The sequence below is a fragment of the Phyllobates terribilis genome, unplaced genomic scaffold (genome assembly GCF_046119375.1).
Source record: "Phyllobates terribilis strain yellow unplaced genomic scaffold, ASM4611937v1 Scaffold_1__5_contigs__length_1240528914, whole genome shotgun sequence".
In the NCBI taxonomy this organism is placed as follows: domain Eukaryota; kingdom Metazoa; phylum Chordata; class Amphibia; order Anura; family Dendrobatidae; genus Phyllobates; species Phyllobates terribilis.
Window position 1 is genome coordinate 24,330,671 of NW_027362761.1, and position 15,914 is coordinate 24,346,584.

The following is a 15,914-nucleotide window of genomic DNA, read 5'->3' on the forward strand; positions in this document are numbered from 1 at the left end:
GGGGGAGTTACACTACCTTGCTGCACGTATCACCAGCTTCAGTGGACTGCTCCGCAGCGGCGGTTACCGATGACCGCAATCCACAGGTGGCGTAGTCGGACTATTTAAACTAGATACACATAGACTACCCTGGTTTGACCGCCCTGGGTCACGGACCGGGTCGCCGCCACGGTGACTACAACCACCAGCATCTACAAGGCCAGGCTCCGGGTGTCCCCACGGCCCAGGGGGCGCGTCACATGTGACAGACGTGACAGTCTGGAGACACCGTGGAGAGCGATCTGCTGCCTGCAACATCCTTCAGCATGACCGGTTTGGCAGTGGGTCAGAAATGGTGTACGGTGGCATTTCTTTGGAGGGCCGCACAGCCCTCCATAAGCTCGCCAGAGGTAGCCTGACTGCCATTAGGTACTGAGATGAGATCCTCAGACCCCTTGTGAGACCAGACGCTGGTGCGTTGGCCCTGGGTTCCTCCTAATGCAGGACAATGCCAGACCTCATGTGGCTAGAGTGTGTCAGCAGTTCCTGCAAGATGAAGGCATTGAAGCTATGGACTGGCCCGCCCGTTCCCCAGACCTGAATGCGATCGAGCACATCTAGGACATCAGGTCTCGCTCCATCCACCAACATCACGTTGCACCACAGACTGTCCAGGAGTTAGCGGATGCTTTAGTCCAGGTCTGGAATAAGATGATCCCAAAGGAGACCATCCGCAACCTCATCGGAAGCATTCCCAGGCGTTGTAGGGGGGTCATACAGGCACGTGGAGGCCACAAACAATACTGAGCCTCATTTTGACTTGTTTTAAGGACATTACACCAAAGTTGGATCAGCCTGTAGTGTGTTTTTCCACTTTAATTTTGCGGGTGACTCCAAATCTAGGCCTCCATTGGTTAATAAATTTGATTTCCATTGATGATTTTTGTGTGATTTTGTTGTCAGCACATTCAACTTTGTACAGAACAAAGTATTCAATGAGAATATTTCATTCATTCAGATCTAGGATGTGTTATATGAGTGTTCCCTTTATTTTTTTGAGCAGTATATATATATATATATATATATATATATATATATATATTTATTTATATTTTTATATATATATATATATATATATATATATATATATATAAATATACAGTTGCGCTCAAAAGTTTACATACCCCGGCAGAATTTTTGCTTTCTTGGCCTTGTTTCAGAGAATATGAATGATAACAAAAAAACTTTTTCTCCACTCATGGTTATTGGTTGGGTGAAGCCATTTATTGTCAAACTACTGTATTTTCTCTTTTTAAATCTTAATGACAACTAAAAACATCCAAATGACCCTGATCAAAAGTTCACATACCCCAGTTCTTAATACAGTGTGTTGCCCCCTCTAACATCAATGACAACTTGAATTCTTTTGTGGTAGTTGTCGATGAGGCTCTTTATTTTCTCAGATGGTAAAGCTGCCCATTCTTCTTGGCAAAAAGCCTCCAGTTCCTGTAAATTCCTGTCTAGCATGAAATGCGCGCTTGAGATCTCCCAAGAGTGGCTAAATGATATTGAGGTCAGGAGACTGAGATGGCCACTCCAGAACCTTCACTTTGCTCTGCTGTAGCCAATGACTTGGCCTTGTGTTTTGGATTGTTGTCATGTTGGCTTTTTGCCAAGAAGAATAGGCAGCTTTACCATCTGAGAAAATAAAGAACCTCAAGCACAACTGTATATATGTATATATATATATATATATATATATATATATATACAGTACAGACCAAAAGTTTGGACACACCTTCTCATTTAAAGATTTTTCTGTATTTTCATGACTATGAAAATTGTACATTCACACTGAAGGCATCAAAACTATGAATTAACACATGTGGAATTATATACTTAACAAAAAAGTGTGAAACAACTGAAAATATGTCTTATATTCTAGGTTCTTCAAAGTAGCCACCTTTTGCTTTGATGACTGCTTTGCACACTCTTGGCATTCTCTTGATGAGCTTCAAGAGGTAGTCACCGGAAATGGTCTTCCAACAATCTTGAAGGAGTTCCCAGAGATGCTAAGCACTTGTTGTCCCTTTGGCCTTCACTTTTCGGTCCAGCTCACCCCAAACCATCTTGATTGGGTTCAGGTCTGGTGACTGTGGAGGCCCTTATGTTGGGTTTTCAGCACTACAAAAGTGATGCAGTGAGTTTACAAGACACTATTAGTCGGTTGAACACAGCAAGAATACAAGAGACTATCTGCAGGTATGTGACCTTTCTAAAAGACTCATATCAATGAAGACCTGTTGGAGCTAAGCAAAGCAAAATCAATAGACAGAGAAAGCGACACCATGGTCAGGGTGTTCAGAATAAAGAAGAACTCCGTATCACCCATTTGCAAGAAACCAGATCACATAGATCAAATTCATCTAAACATTCTGCTCAGTCACACAGATCATCTTGCTCAAGAAGTTCAGTCCTGAGTGACAGAATACTAGAGGCCCGCATAAAGGCAGAACAATCCAAAGTAAGATGTTCCTTAGCAAAAAAGGAAACAGACGCAGAAGCTCTAGCCAAGAAAGCAGATGCAGAAGCCAAGAAAGCAGACGCAGAAGCTCAAGCCAAGACAGAGAGAGCAGCAGCAGAGGCAGACGCAGAAGCCAAGAAAGCAGATGCTCAAGCCAAGATAGAGAGAGCAACAGCAGAGGCAGATGCAGAAGCCGAAAAAGCAGACTCTGAAGCTCAAGCCAAGAAAGAGAGAGCAGAAGTAGAGGCTCGGATAAAGATTCTTCAAACAGAGATGGAAGAAGAAATCGCATTAGCCAAGGTAAAAGTACTTGAATAAGCATTGAGGCAAAGTCTTAATCCAGTTTGCCTACAGTCACAGGAAGAAGATGATCCAGTTGATTGTACTCGTGACTATGTGCTGAAACAGTCATCTGCAGCACCCCCTATTTTCAGTACAGTCAACGCTGTCATCTGACAACACTAAAACTTCCAAGTGAGCTCTACAGTCTGTGCAGGTGTCGTCCACAGAACCTGCACAAACCCAACACCCTGATGTGCCCCCTCAAGGACAGTTATTACAGCAAGGTACTTTCTGGTCAGTTTCCACAAGTCAAGCAGCAGTCATCAGAACCTCCAGAGGCTTAACCACAGCTCAACCCTGCACCAACATCATTCTACCCGGGAACATCTCACCCTTTCACGCCAGACAGCTTATACACCCAAGGAGCACTACAAATTGACACAGCAACAAGGAGTGAAAAATCAACCATATCTGAGTTTGCCAGGTTCATGGTGAGCAGGGAGCTAATCAACACCAATCTCTTCAAATTTGATGACCTTTCAGAGAACTACAGAGCCTGGAAAGCAGCCTTCAAGGCTGCCACTGCGGACCTCAACCTATCTGCGGAGCAGGATCTCGAACTCATGATCAAATGGTTGGGCCCAAGCTCTACAAATTGTATCAGGAGACTTAGGACTGTCTATGTGGGACAATCAGGAGCAGGTCTCGCTGATGCCTGGCAGAGACCTGAATGAACCTTTGGCAGTGCCGAAACCATAGAAAGGGCCCTATTCAAGAGACTGCAGAACATCCCAAGGATCAATCTTAAGGAAGTTCACAAGCTTCTGGCCTTAAGTGATCTGCTCATGGAATTGAAACTTTCAAAAAGAGACCCTCGTCTGTCTGGACTGTGTTACACTGTGTTCCAAATTATTATGCAAATAATATTTTCTCAGATTTTCCCAAATTACATATATGAATTGCAGTCATTGTAATTTTCCAGTCAAATAAATATTAGAGTACAATTGAAAGGTTTTTGTACAAACTGCCTATGATAACAGTATATTTTTGAAAAAAAATAAAAAACTCAAACTGCACTCAAAATGCATGTTCCAAATTATTATGCACAGCACAGTTTTCAACCTTTTCATTTTAATAAAGAACAAAAAAATGGTCATTTTTTAAATTATAAGCATTAGCAGGTTATTACAAACTGAAATCAAACAGTTTTCAACTCAAAACTTTATTCTAGGTGATGTTACATTTGCACATAGGACCCCTTGTTCGAAAGGAGCTTCTGAACTCTCTCGTCCATTGAATTTGTAAGGTTTTGGATGGTTTCTGCTTTAATTGTTTTGCATGAGGACAGAATACCCTCCCCGAGCTGTTGCTTAGATGTGAACTGCCTCCCGCCATCATAGACACTCCTTTTGATGATGCTCCAGAGGTTCTCAATGGGGTTGAGGTCAGGGGAGCATGAGTGCCACACCATAAGTTTGTCCCCTTTTATGCCCATAGCAGCCCGAGATGCAGATGTGTTATGTGCAGCATGAGACGGGGCATTATCATGCATGAAAATGATCTTGCTGCGGAATGCACGGTTCTTCTTCTTGAACCATGGAAGGAAGTGCTGTTTGAGAAACTCAACATACATTATGGAGTTCATCTTTACCCCTTCAGGGATCCTAAAAGGGCCGACAATCTCTCTCCCCATGATTCTAGCCCAAAACATTACTCCACCTCCTCCTTGTTAGCGCCGTAGCCGTGTTTGCATGGGGTGTCCATTAACCAGCCATCCTCCACTCCATCCATCTGGACCATCGAGATCATTTCATGCATGATAATGCCCCGTCTCATGCTGCACAAAACACATCTGCATCTCTGGCTGCTATGGGCATAAAAGGGGACAAACTTATGGTGTGGCACCCATGCTACCCTGACCTCAACCCCATTGAGAACCTCTGGAGCATCATCAAAAGGAGTGTCTATGATGGCGGGAGGCAGTTCACATCTAAGCAACAGCTCTGGGAGGGTATTCTGTCCTCATGCAAAACAATTAAAGCAGAAACCATCCAAAACCTAACAAATTCAATGGACGAGAGAGTTCAAAAGCTCCTTTCGAACAAGGGGTCCTATGTGCAAATGTAACATCACCTAGAATAAAGTTTTGAGTTGAAAACTGTTTGATTTCAGTTTGTAAAAACCTGCTAATGCTTATAATTTCAAAAATGACCATTTTTTTGTTCTTTATTAAAATGAAAAGGTTGAAAACTCTGCTGTGCATAATAATTTGGAACATGCATTTTGAGTGCAGTTTGAGTTTTTTTATTTTTTTTTAAAATATACTGTTATCATAGGCAGTTTGTACAAAAACCTTTCAATTGTACTCTAATAGTTATTTGACTGGAAAATTACAATGACTGCAATTCATATAGGTAATTTGGGAAAATCTGAGAAAATATTATTTGCATAATAATTTGGAACACAGTGTATTTGGACACTGCCCATGGAGTGAACCCAGTTGTCACAAAGCTGCCACATAGTTCGCAAGAGACATGGGTCTCAAGATACAAAGGAGCACACGGTGTCATTTTTCCTCCATTTATCTATTTCTGTAAGTTCATTGATGAACAGGCCCAGATGAGGAACGACCCCATCCTCGATTTCCTGGAGTTTAACACTTCAGCTCCAGCAGCATCATTATCAAGGTATGAGAGCGTCATGCCTAAACACAGAGACTTTAAGAACAGTGTGAGCGTTAGTAAGACAAACCTGCCACCACCTGCAGTACCTACCGGTAAACATTACACTACCTCGTTAGTAGACAAGTCTTTCAATCCTGAATGTCCCACTCATAAAAAAACACACTCACTGAACAAGTGCAGAGAATTTAGGTCCAAAACCATACAGGAGCGCAAGAACATCCTCAGTAAACTTCGGTTATGTTGCAGATGATGCGCCTTATTGTAACATATGGCCAAGGACTGTAAATCTGCCTTAAAGTGTGAGGAGTGTTGTAGCTACAGACACACCTCAGCTATGCATCCAACCCCACCTACCAGCGATGCACTGGCTACAGTCACCACTAGTTCCGCTCCATGCCATGGCGGGGAGCCACAGAATCATGCAAACTCTACTACAACTGTTTTCTGCTCATGCTTGGAGGTATATGGGGAGGGCCAGAGTGCCAAATGCTATACCAAGATATGCCTAATCAGGGTTTACCCAGATGGACAACCAGAAAAGGCAGCGAAAATGTATGCTCTCATTGATGATCAGAGCAACCGGTCCCTAGCTGTACCTAAGTTCTTTGAAGCTTTTGGAATCAAGGGACCAGCAAAATCCTACACTCTAAATATTTGCTCGGGCCGCATACAGACTAGTGACAGAAGGATTCATCGCTTCTCCTATCAATGGAGACAAGGGAATACCCTTACCAACACTGATCGAATGTGATCAAATACCTGACCATAGGGATGAGATCCCTACCCCGGAAGCTGCATTTCACCAACCACACTTAAGGCACCTAGCCAGCGTTATCCCACCTATGGATAAGGATGCAGAAATTCTACTCTTGCTTGGCAGAGTCAATTTAAGGGTAAACAAGATGTGTGAACAGTGTAATGGTCCTGACTACGTTCCATACGCTCAGAGATTGGACTTGGGGTGGGTAGTCATAGGAAATGCATGCTTGGATCGACCAGGAGTTGACTCCTTTAAGACTTACGTGCATGGGGACGGACACACAACCTCCTGCAAGCCGTGCCCTTATCACTATGAAGTGAAAGAGAAGTCTCCAGACCTCATACAGCTGCCTGACACCATTCCTTCCCCCTAAGCTGTCGACTTGGGAAGATTGGTGTTTCACACAATTAAGGATGTCAATAAAGTAGCCTTTTTAGTAGAAGATAGAGAAGTTGACAAGATAATGGACAGTGCGTTCTTTAAAGATGAAACCAATCACTGGGTTTCTCCCTCACCCTTCCGAGCTAACAGGGTAATGACTCGCCCCCTGGGCCGTGGGGCACTCGGAGCCGGGCAATAGGGAGACGATGGGGGTAGTAGTGACAACCCGGTCCGTGGCTCAGGGTGGTCAGACCAGTGGTAGTCCTTTATCAGTTCTGAGTGATGTCCGACTACGCCACCCGTGGATTGCGGCTGTTATGAACCGCCGCTGCAAGGCAGACCGCTGGGGCTGATGGTATATGCAGCTGAGGTAGTGTAACTCCCCACGGGAAGAGTGTAACCCCAGGGCAGTGCAGTGAATGGTGGGGGTGATGGTGAAGAGAGTCCCAGTACCGTTAGTGCAGGAGGAGCGAAAAAGTACACAGACAACGTACTCCAATCCAATGTCTTTTACTCACAGTTCATATGCTCCGGGTCACTTCTGTACAGGTAGTGACCGCCCGAGCCGTGCTGCGTCCACCAGGTGTGGGGCTCGGTCAACCCCCAGGCAGTTCAGAAGTATGGCACAGGACCCCCTTCTATCCTTTCTCTGGCCTGCCTCACCAGTGACCCACTTTTGTCCAGCTGCTGCGGATATGCGCGGGTAAATGTGGGCCCCGTTCCCCGCTGTCCTATATGGTGCCTTCCTAACAGGTTTGATGAGGTGTCGCACCAATAAATGATCGCGACCTCCGGTCTTTGGCTGAGGGTAGTTTCTCCTCCACCAACTTGGGATCCGGTACCCTTAATCTGCCTGACCCTTCACCCGGTATTCTCATGGGTTCTTAGGGTCCCTTCCACCTTCTTGTTCCTGAGCCCTTCTGATTCTCTATCTCTCTTCCTCCTTTCCTGTTCCTTCTTCTCCTGTCCTTCTTCTCCTGTTCTTTCGCTCCCTGTTCCTTCTTCTCCTCCTTCCTCGGCCCCTTCTCTAGGCCCACTTCTGAGCGGAGCTCCAACAGAGCCTCCACTCCCTGTCTTCTCCTCTCACTGAACTTCACCCAGAACTAAGATGGTGCCCACCTTTTATACTTCCCTCTAGAACATGAGCCCAGGTGACCAGCAACCAATGAGCTCCTACCTACACTCAGGAACCGTCCCCTTCTGCTCCTACATCACCGGGTTTTCCTCCCCCCTCCCCACTCCAGCCAGGGACATGGTTTGTCGTGCCTGCATTTCTGTCTAATGGGAGCACCGTTGAGCTGTCCCCCGGAAATGGGGTGAGTGTGCTGTATGCAGCTACCTGAGCCCTGGTCCATACTCCATCCTTACCTGGGAGTGGAATATCACACCTCTGGCAGAGGTGCAATACTTCTGTAGCGACCTAGCCCTCGGGGCGCTACAGTAAGGCTCCCAAACAATCAAGAACAATCTTTGCTCAGATTCATCTCTCTCCAGCGTACGCTAAGCAGCAAGTGCTGTAAATGGAGCCGACCAAGGGCAGACATGCCGGAGAGCGTTGTTGGGCCGATCAGCTCCAAACCAGTTGGTTCCCATCGATCAAAAGCCTGAAAATACCCCACCAAGGCTCTGAGTTCGGAGATCAAAGAGTTTGTTTGAAGTGAAGCAATAAGCAACAAGCCCTTATCATGACCTCAACTGTTTCTGTTAACTGCCATTTCTTAATTACATTTCGAACTGAGGAAAGGGAAGCTTGAAAACACTTTGCTATCTTCTTATAGCCTTCTCCTGCATTGTGGGCCTCCACCATTTTCATTTTCAGAGTGCTAGGCAGCTGCTTAGAAGAACCCAAGACTGCTGTTTTATGGCACAAGTTTAGAGGAGGATGGGTTTTTGTAAAGCTGGGAAATTTGCATCACATGGCCTTTCCTAACGATGATAGTGAACAAGCCATAACCCTAATAGGCTAATTAAGGTCTGAAACCTTGGACAAAGTTAACTGAGCACACAAATCTCCAAGGGTGCCCAAACTTTTGCATCGGCCCATTTTCCTTTTTGTAATTTTTAAAATGTAAAAAGTGACAATATTTATTTATTTTTTTTTGCCTGAAATACAAAGGAAATGTGTCATCTTTAACTTTAGGCCTTTTAGGGATCATTTCATCTTCAACTTGCTTAACTGTTCACAACAACTGTAATATTGACCAGGGGTGCCCAAACTTTTATATGCCACTGTATATTCTTTCAAGCAGGGTAGATCAACTATCAGTTATCCTCGTTACAAATATTACACCAGTGTTTCACTAAAAGCAAACAGTTCTTAGTTTACTACTTCTGTTGCCAGCTCTTACAGTTATATGAAAAAGTTTGGGCACCCCTATTAATCTTAAGCTTAATGTTTTATAAAAATTGGTGCTTTTGCAACAGCTATTTCAGTTTGATATATGTAATAACTGTTGGACACAGTAATGTTTCTGCCTTGAAATGAGGTTTATTGTACTAACAGAAAATGTGCAATCTGCATTCAAACAAAATTTGACAGGTGCATAAGTATGGGCACCTCACCAGAAAAGTGACATTAATATTTAGTAGATCCTCCTTTTGCAAAAATAACAGCCTCTAGTCGCTTCCTGTAGCTTTTAATGATTTCCTGGATCCTGGATGAAGGTATTTTTGACCATTCCTCTTTACAAAACAATTCCAGTTCAGCTAAGTTTGATGGTCGCCGAGCATGGACAGCCCTCTTCAAATGATCCCACAGATGTTCAATGATATTCAGGTCTGGGGACTGGGATGGCCATTCCAGAACAATGTAATTGTTCCTCTGCATGAATGCCTGAGTAGATTTGGAGCGGTGTTTTGGATCATTGTCTTGCTGAAAGATCCATCCCCTGCGTAACTTCAACTTTGTCACTGATTCTTGAACATTATTGTCAAGAATCTGCTGATACTGAGTGGAATCCATGCGTCCCTCAACTTTAACAAGATTCCCGGTGCCGGCATTGGCCACACAGCCCCAAAGCATGATGGAACCTCCACCAAATTTTACTGTGGGTAGCAAGTGTTTTTCTTGGAATGCTGTGTTTTTTTGCCGCCATGCATAACGCCTTTTTGCATGACCAAACAACTCAATCTTGGTTTCATCAGTCTACAGGACCTTCTTCCAAAAAGAAATTGGCTTCTCCAAATGTGCTTTTGCATACCTCAGCCGACTGTTTGTGGCGTGATTGCAGAAACGGCTTCTTTCGCATCACTCTCCCATACAGCTTCTCCTTGTGCAAAGTGCGTTGTATAGTTGACCGATGTACAGTGACACCATCTGCAGCAAGTTGATGCTGCAGCTCTCTGGAGGTGGTCTGAGGATTGTCCTTGACTGATCTCACCATTCTTCTTCTCTGCCTTTCTGATGTTTTTCTTGGCCTGCCACTTCTGGCCTTAACAAGAACTGTCCCTGTGTTCTTCCATTTCCTTACTATGTTCCTCACAGTGGAAACTGACAGGTTAAATCTCTGAGACAGCTTTTTGTATCCTTCCCCTGAACAACTATGTTGAATAATCTTTGTTTTCAGATCATTTGACAGTTATTTTGAGGAGCCCATGATGCCACTCTTCAGAGGAGATTCAAACAGGAGAACAACTTGCAAGTGGCCACTTTAAGTAGCTTTTCCAACAGTTATTACATATATCAAACTGAAATAGCTGTTGCAAAAACACCAATTTTTATAAAACATTAAGCTTAAGATTAATAGGGGTGCCCAAACTTTTTCATATAACTGTACATTGCACAGTTTTCAAATGCAAGGTGTGCAGCAAAAATCTCATTGTACAAGATGCAGTGTAAAATAAGGTAGCTGTAAATGAGGCCTACTTCTTTTTACTAATATTGGTAAATCTGTGTAGACTAGATTTAGAAGTGATAACGGCAATTAGAATGAAAATGTCAATTGTTTGCTCTGCTGGCAGCATTCAGAAACCTGGGAAATGATGATCAACTGGAATCTGGTTTATGTAACATAGTCACTTATTTTTCATTCCATAACAAATAGGCTTTATGGATAAAATTATAGAATTCATTTTAGATATATAATAATTTCATACCTGATTACATCCATGCATGATTTCTGTTTTTTCATCAGTACAGAGATCAGGGGGGAATGTCACGCTTTCTTCCCTTGACCTGTTTCCAGGTGGATTTCTCCAGGAGAAGGCACATGTTTCCAGGGAAGAGATCACTTCCTGAAGTTGTAAGAACAAGTCATTCTGATATGCTGAAAAAAAAAATGAAAAAAATAAAATAATATCAATGGATCAGTATATAACAACAAAAAAATGCTAAAAAATCTTCTCACTCAAAGCAGTTGTTCCATTGTTAGTGTAAAGATTCCACCCCTCAGTCTGTATTAGGATGCAGTAATAGACTGCCCAGCCGTCCAGTCTGGTGCAGGGGCGTGCTGAGCTGTCTGTGTAGTGACTTACAGCTCTGTTGTCCAGTCTGGTGTAGGGGCATACTGAGCGGTCTGTGTTTTTGTTGACAGCTCTAAGTCTGGGAGGTGCTGAGCTTCTTTCAGCTGCTCCCTGTTCCAGTGATTAGGTAGTTACTTAACTGAGCTGTCTGGCCCAGATAGCTGCCAGTCGTAGCTTTCAGCTCTGTGTGGCTTGTTCTTCAATGCCTTGTTCTCAGCATTCTGACTTTCTGATTCTTTGTTGACGGACCCTGGATTTTCCTATGGACTACCCTTTTGTATTACCCCTTTTGTTCTGATCCGCTATTTTTCTGGTATTCTGACCTTGGGCAGTTACCTAACTATGCCTTTGTTTCTTCCTTCTGTTTATGACGTACCCTCCTGGCTATTGACCTCGGACTCCTTGACTATCCTGACTCAAGGCTGGAATATTTTTTTACATGATCTTGTGTCTAAATGTTGCTGGAGTCCTTTTGATTCACTCTCACAAATATTTCACACGTGTTTGGGCTATACGGCCAGGCCCTACTCCCTTCACCTATCTATGGCCACTGCTCTTTGCTGTGCTCTATGTCGGGTTTCACAAGCTGCCCGGAAAACATCAACAACATCATAAACCAAGGCCTTTTAAGGTCGACTTAGATAATCAAATGGATCTGAGTATTGAGTACGTACGCTTCATGTTGAGTTACCATGTGCTTTGGAGTTTGCCACCATCTAGTACTCAGCTGCAATCATCTCTGCAAACTCCTGTGGTTTCTACAACCTGCATATCCTTCCTGGCTCAAACCTGCTGATTAACCCTTCGTCTGCTGTAAGCATAAAGAACTGTTACCTGGACTTGTTCACACTTCAAGCATGTGTTCACCCTGACCTGAGGGTTAGAGAATTCACCTCAACCCTATTAAATAAGCCACAAATTTAGAAGGGAATACCCATTTAATCTATTTCTTAAACAAGGGGGCAAGTTCCCAGATAACAGATGCATGTTTTGGTTTTAAGTTGTGGTAACAATGAAAAAAAAATGTATTTCAAAATTAAATTAAGATATACTTAGTCACTAGATGTTTTACAGTCACTAAATATGCGACCAGAAATCACTACTTCCATTACATAACATAAAAAAACAAGAATGATTTGAGTTTCATAGTGGTACCTTTATCACCAGCATTTAACACTGGTGGCTGGCTTTCGTTTTCTGATTTGGAAGATTCCTCCATATCTTTATACTATATAGGTCCCTTCTCGTTTCATCAGCGACCACTTGCTGGCAAAAGTAATGCAAATACTATAGTTCTTCTACTTCTGTAAAAGAAGGCATATTATCATGTATTTAATCAATATCACGCAAAATATTATTTTATGGAGACAATGATGGGCCAATAACTTTAACAAACCCGCCATCTCTTTATAATTGTCTAAGAACACTGAACAATAGCCCTATTATAAATTACTACTCAGGCGAGCGTTCCTGTGTCCTCTACGAGAGAACTGCTGTCAGACTCGTCTGGAGAAGTCTTATCACCTGCAGAACAAAAGGAGCGGGTATTGGAAATTCAACATGCTGGATGTTTCTCCTCAGGAGAGACTCGAGAGACGCACACATTACACTGTCAGCCGATACCACCTATATCGGCATGTTTGTTCAACTTTAGACTAATGTGTATGGCGGCCTTAAAAGTTTTACATGCACTTTATAAATAACTGCCAGTGACATCATCAGCATACATTTAGAAATCATTTTATACACTTAGAAATCATAACACCATTGCACCAACATCTTCTTATAAATTTGCTTTGTTTTGTAGCTTGATAGACTATGGGCCCTCAAGGTATAAATACCCAGTTCCAATGGTTGCCCCTGCATCCCAGTTCAATATAAACCTGTCCGATTAAAGGGGTATTGCCAAATAAAACTTTTTTTTTTTTTACTTACTATCCATAGAATAGAATTATAGTTGTAAAATAAGAGGCTTTTCATATGTTATGGTTCTAAAAGATTGCTGTTTCTCCATACAGCGCTCACTGCATGTAAGCATTGCATCACGGCTCAAGTCAACACCTGATCCCATATATATATATATATACACACACAGCGTGGCATGTAAAAGTTTGGGCCTCACTGGTCAAAATTACTGTTATTGTGAACAATTAAGCAAGTTGAAGACTAAATGATCCCTAAAAGGCCTAAAGTTAAAGATGATACATTTCCTTTGTATTTTAGTCAAAAAAAATTATTTTCATATTTTAAAATTACAAAAAGGAAAATGGGCCGATGCAAAAGTTTGGGCACCGTACATGGTTAGTACCTAATAGCTCCCCCTTTTGTAAACGCTTTTAGTAGCCAGCCAAGATTCTTTAAATTTTTAATTGAACCCATCCTTCCCTCTACCCGTGAAATGTTCACCGTGCCATCGGCTTGCTTAACTGTTCACAATAACAGTATTTTTGAGCAGTATTTTTCTGCGTATAAGTTTGTGAGGTCAAGATGAGATTTGTAGGGAGTGGTTAAAGAATACAAGAAACAGGAAAATCAAATATCCTGCTTTGGTACAACAGAATTTACAGTGAGTTGGACAAACAACTTCATATAATCACACTGTTCTACTGTAATAGACAGAAATGAAACCTAAAAAAAACTGCAGTGTTTTATTCACCAATAGGAAGCTTATATTATAGAAAAAAATTGTGTATTCTTATATGAAGACGTATAAACATAATTAGAGCAGTAAAAGTACTGTCATCTCAGACAAAGTTCTACTGCTATTATACCTACCATAGTCAAACAAACAACAGTAAATGTTTATCCCATCATATAACTGTTCGAGGTTGTCGATCTATTGAGCGACATATGAATGCATTCACTTACCTCTACTACCCAGACCATCTAACGTAACCAGGAACATGTAACACACTGGAAGCTAGAAGAGGAAACAGGACGTGATATGAAGACAGACACATTCATTTCATAGCAAGGGGCTTCCTGAGGGAGAAGATAAGGTAAACTGTGGCAGGGAGTGTGTTTTTTCTTTTTTTTTTTTTTTTTTTATTTGAAATATTCTCACAAATTTGTTTTTAGCAACCAGCAACTATTTGCAAATATAAAATGAAATTAAAAAGCTATGTTACACGCACGCTGCTAGGTTTAGATAGGGCGAGACGGGTTTCATGAATTCTTTGGAATCCTGGGGGAACCGTTACTCAGGGCGACCATAGGCTGCAGCTTCTCTCAGGCACACAATAGATTCAGTTGCTGACCAGACACATCTGAAAATAGTTTTTTTCAACATTTTAACAGTGGAATTTAATCTGAAGCACAACCAGTGCAATTCGGGGATATTACAGCAACAATCTTCATTACAGTACAGTCTCATAAAGCAGACACAGTAACGTCAGTGTCTTCAGTAGCATAATTCAGCACAGATTAGATTTCTTGGCAGCACACTTCTATGCATAAATAGCAGGCTTTTCCTTCACAACGACTCAATAGTACACAGCATTCCTTATCCTGCATGCAGATGGAGGGAGGGAGGGTTTGATGAGGGAGATGATCCCTAGGACACGATTCCTTCCAGTCCTTATCTTTCTGCCCGATAATACTCCACACTGTTAGCTCAGGGAGTCTATCTGACCTGTGTTTAGCTTCCCTCCTGACCTGAATTCTGTTCCCTTGTCTTATGTGAGATACAGATCACAAACCACCTTTCTCTACAGCTCCAGCCATAAAAGTAAACAACTCCCCCACAATCCCCCTGGGGCTCTCCTAACCACTCCCTCTCTCCTGTAACTGTGTTAACCCCTCTAGTTTCTGGATGCTTCTGAAGCGCAACACTTCCTGTCTCCTGTGATTGTGTTAACTCTTATAGTTGCTGAATGCTTATGAAGCAACAGCACTACTTCTGCATGTCACATTCTTCCCTCCTTTTTGAATGTAGTCCTCAACATTCGTCTTAATTGGTCAATCTGACCAATTCTGAGACAGTGGTAAAAGTTGAATAACTTTATATACAAATTGGCTGTTACGGGTCCGGGGGGTGGAACCTCTGTGCTACGGTGCAAGGAGGGACCCAGAGGGGCGTAACTAAGTATCAACCTGGACCGACCCTGGTCGTACGGTGGCTAACGACTCCGTGACCAGGGAGGGACCGAGCCGAGGGACCAGGTGCTACTCTGGGGACGACCTTGTAAGGGAGCAGGTGACTCCCACGGTACAGATGGCAGGGACTGACCGGAATAGCAGGTAGGCACAGCAGGCAGGCTGGCGAGCAGAAGCCTCCAGGTAGGCTATCACGTAGACACGGCAAGTGACGGCAGGAGTCTCTAGGTGGGCTGGAAGGTGGTCACGGCAAGTGACAGCAGGAGTCTCTAGGTAGTCACGGCAAGTGACGGCAGGAGTCTCTAGGTGGGCTGGCAGGTGGTCACGGCAAGTGACGGCAGGAGTCTAGGTGGTCACGGCAAGTAGCAAGCAGGTAACAGGCAGGTCACAAGCAAGTGCTCCCAGGTGAGCGAGCTGGCAGGCATGGCAGGTAACAGGCAGGCAACAGGCAAGTGCTCCCAGGTGAGCGGGCTGGCAGGCACGGCAGGTAACAGGCAGGCAAGAGGCAAGTGCTCCCAGTTGAGCGGACTGGCAGGCACGGCAGGTAACAGGCAGGCAACAGGCAAGTGCTGCCAGGTGAGCGGGCTGGCTGGCATGGCAGGTAACAGGCTGGCGGGCAAGACTGGTAGTCAGGCTAGCAGCGGGACCTGAGGGCTGAAGCAGAGGTCAGAAACACTGTGCAACAACTTTTGCTCGGGCACCTCCATTTTGGAGGAGGTGCCTTATATATGGGAGGACCCTCGGCTAT

The 15,914-nt window shown here is 43.5% G+C and overlaps 1 protein-coding gene across 4 annotated transcripts in view; it reads right to left on the minus strand.

Annotated features, from left to right (window-relative positions):
• The window catches only part of USHBP1 (USH1 protein network component harmonin binding protein 1), a 152,431-nt gene extending 138,370 nt beyond the window's left edge, over positions 1 to 14,061 (minus strand). For all 4 annotated transcript variants that reach the window (XM_073659616.1, XM_073659618.1, XM_073659617.1 and 1 more), the window contains exons 1-3: positions 13,940 to 14,061; positions 12,227 to 12,375; positions 10,706 to 10,875 (exon numbers count right to left, since the gene is read on the minus strand). In XM_073659616.1, coding sequence (XP_073515717.1) covers positions 10,706 to 10,875; positions 12,227 to 12,290 — 234 coding nt within the window. In that variant the 5' untranslated portion in view covers positions 12,291 to 12,375; positions 13,940 to 14,061. The remainder of the gene's footprint in view (positions 1 to 10,705; positions 10,876 to 12,226; positions 12,376 to 13,939) is intronic.
• Between the last annotated feature and the right edge of the window lie 1,853 nt (positions 14,062 to 15,914).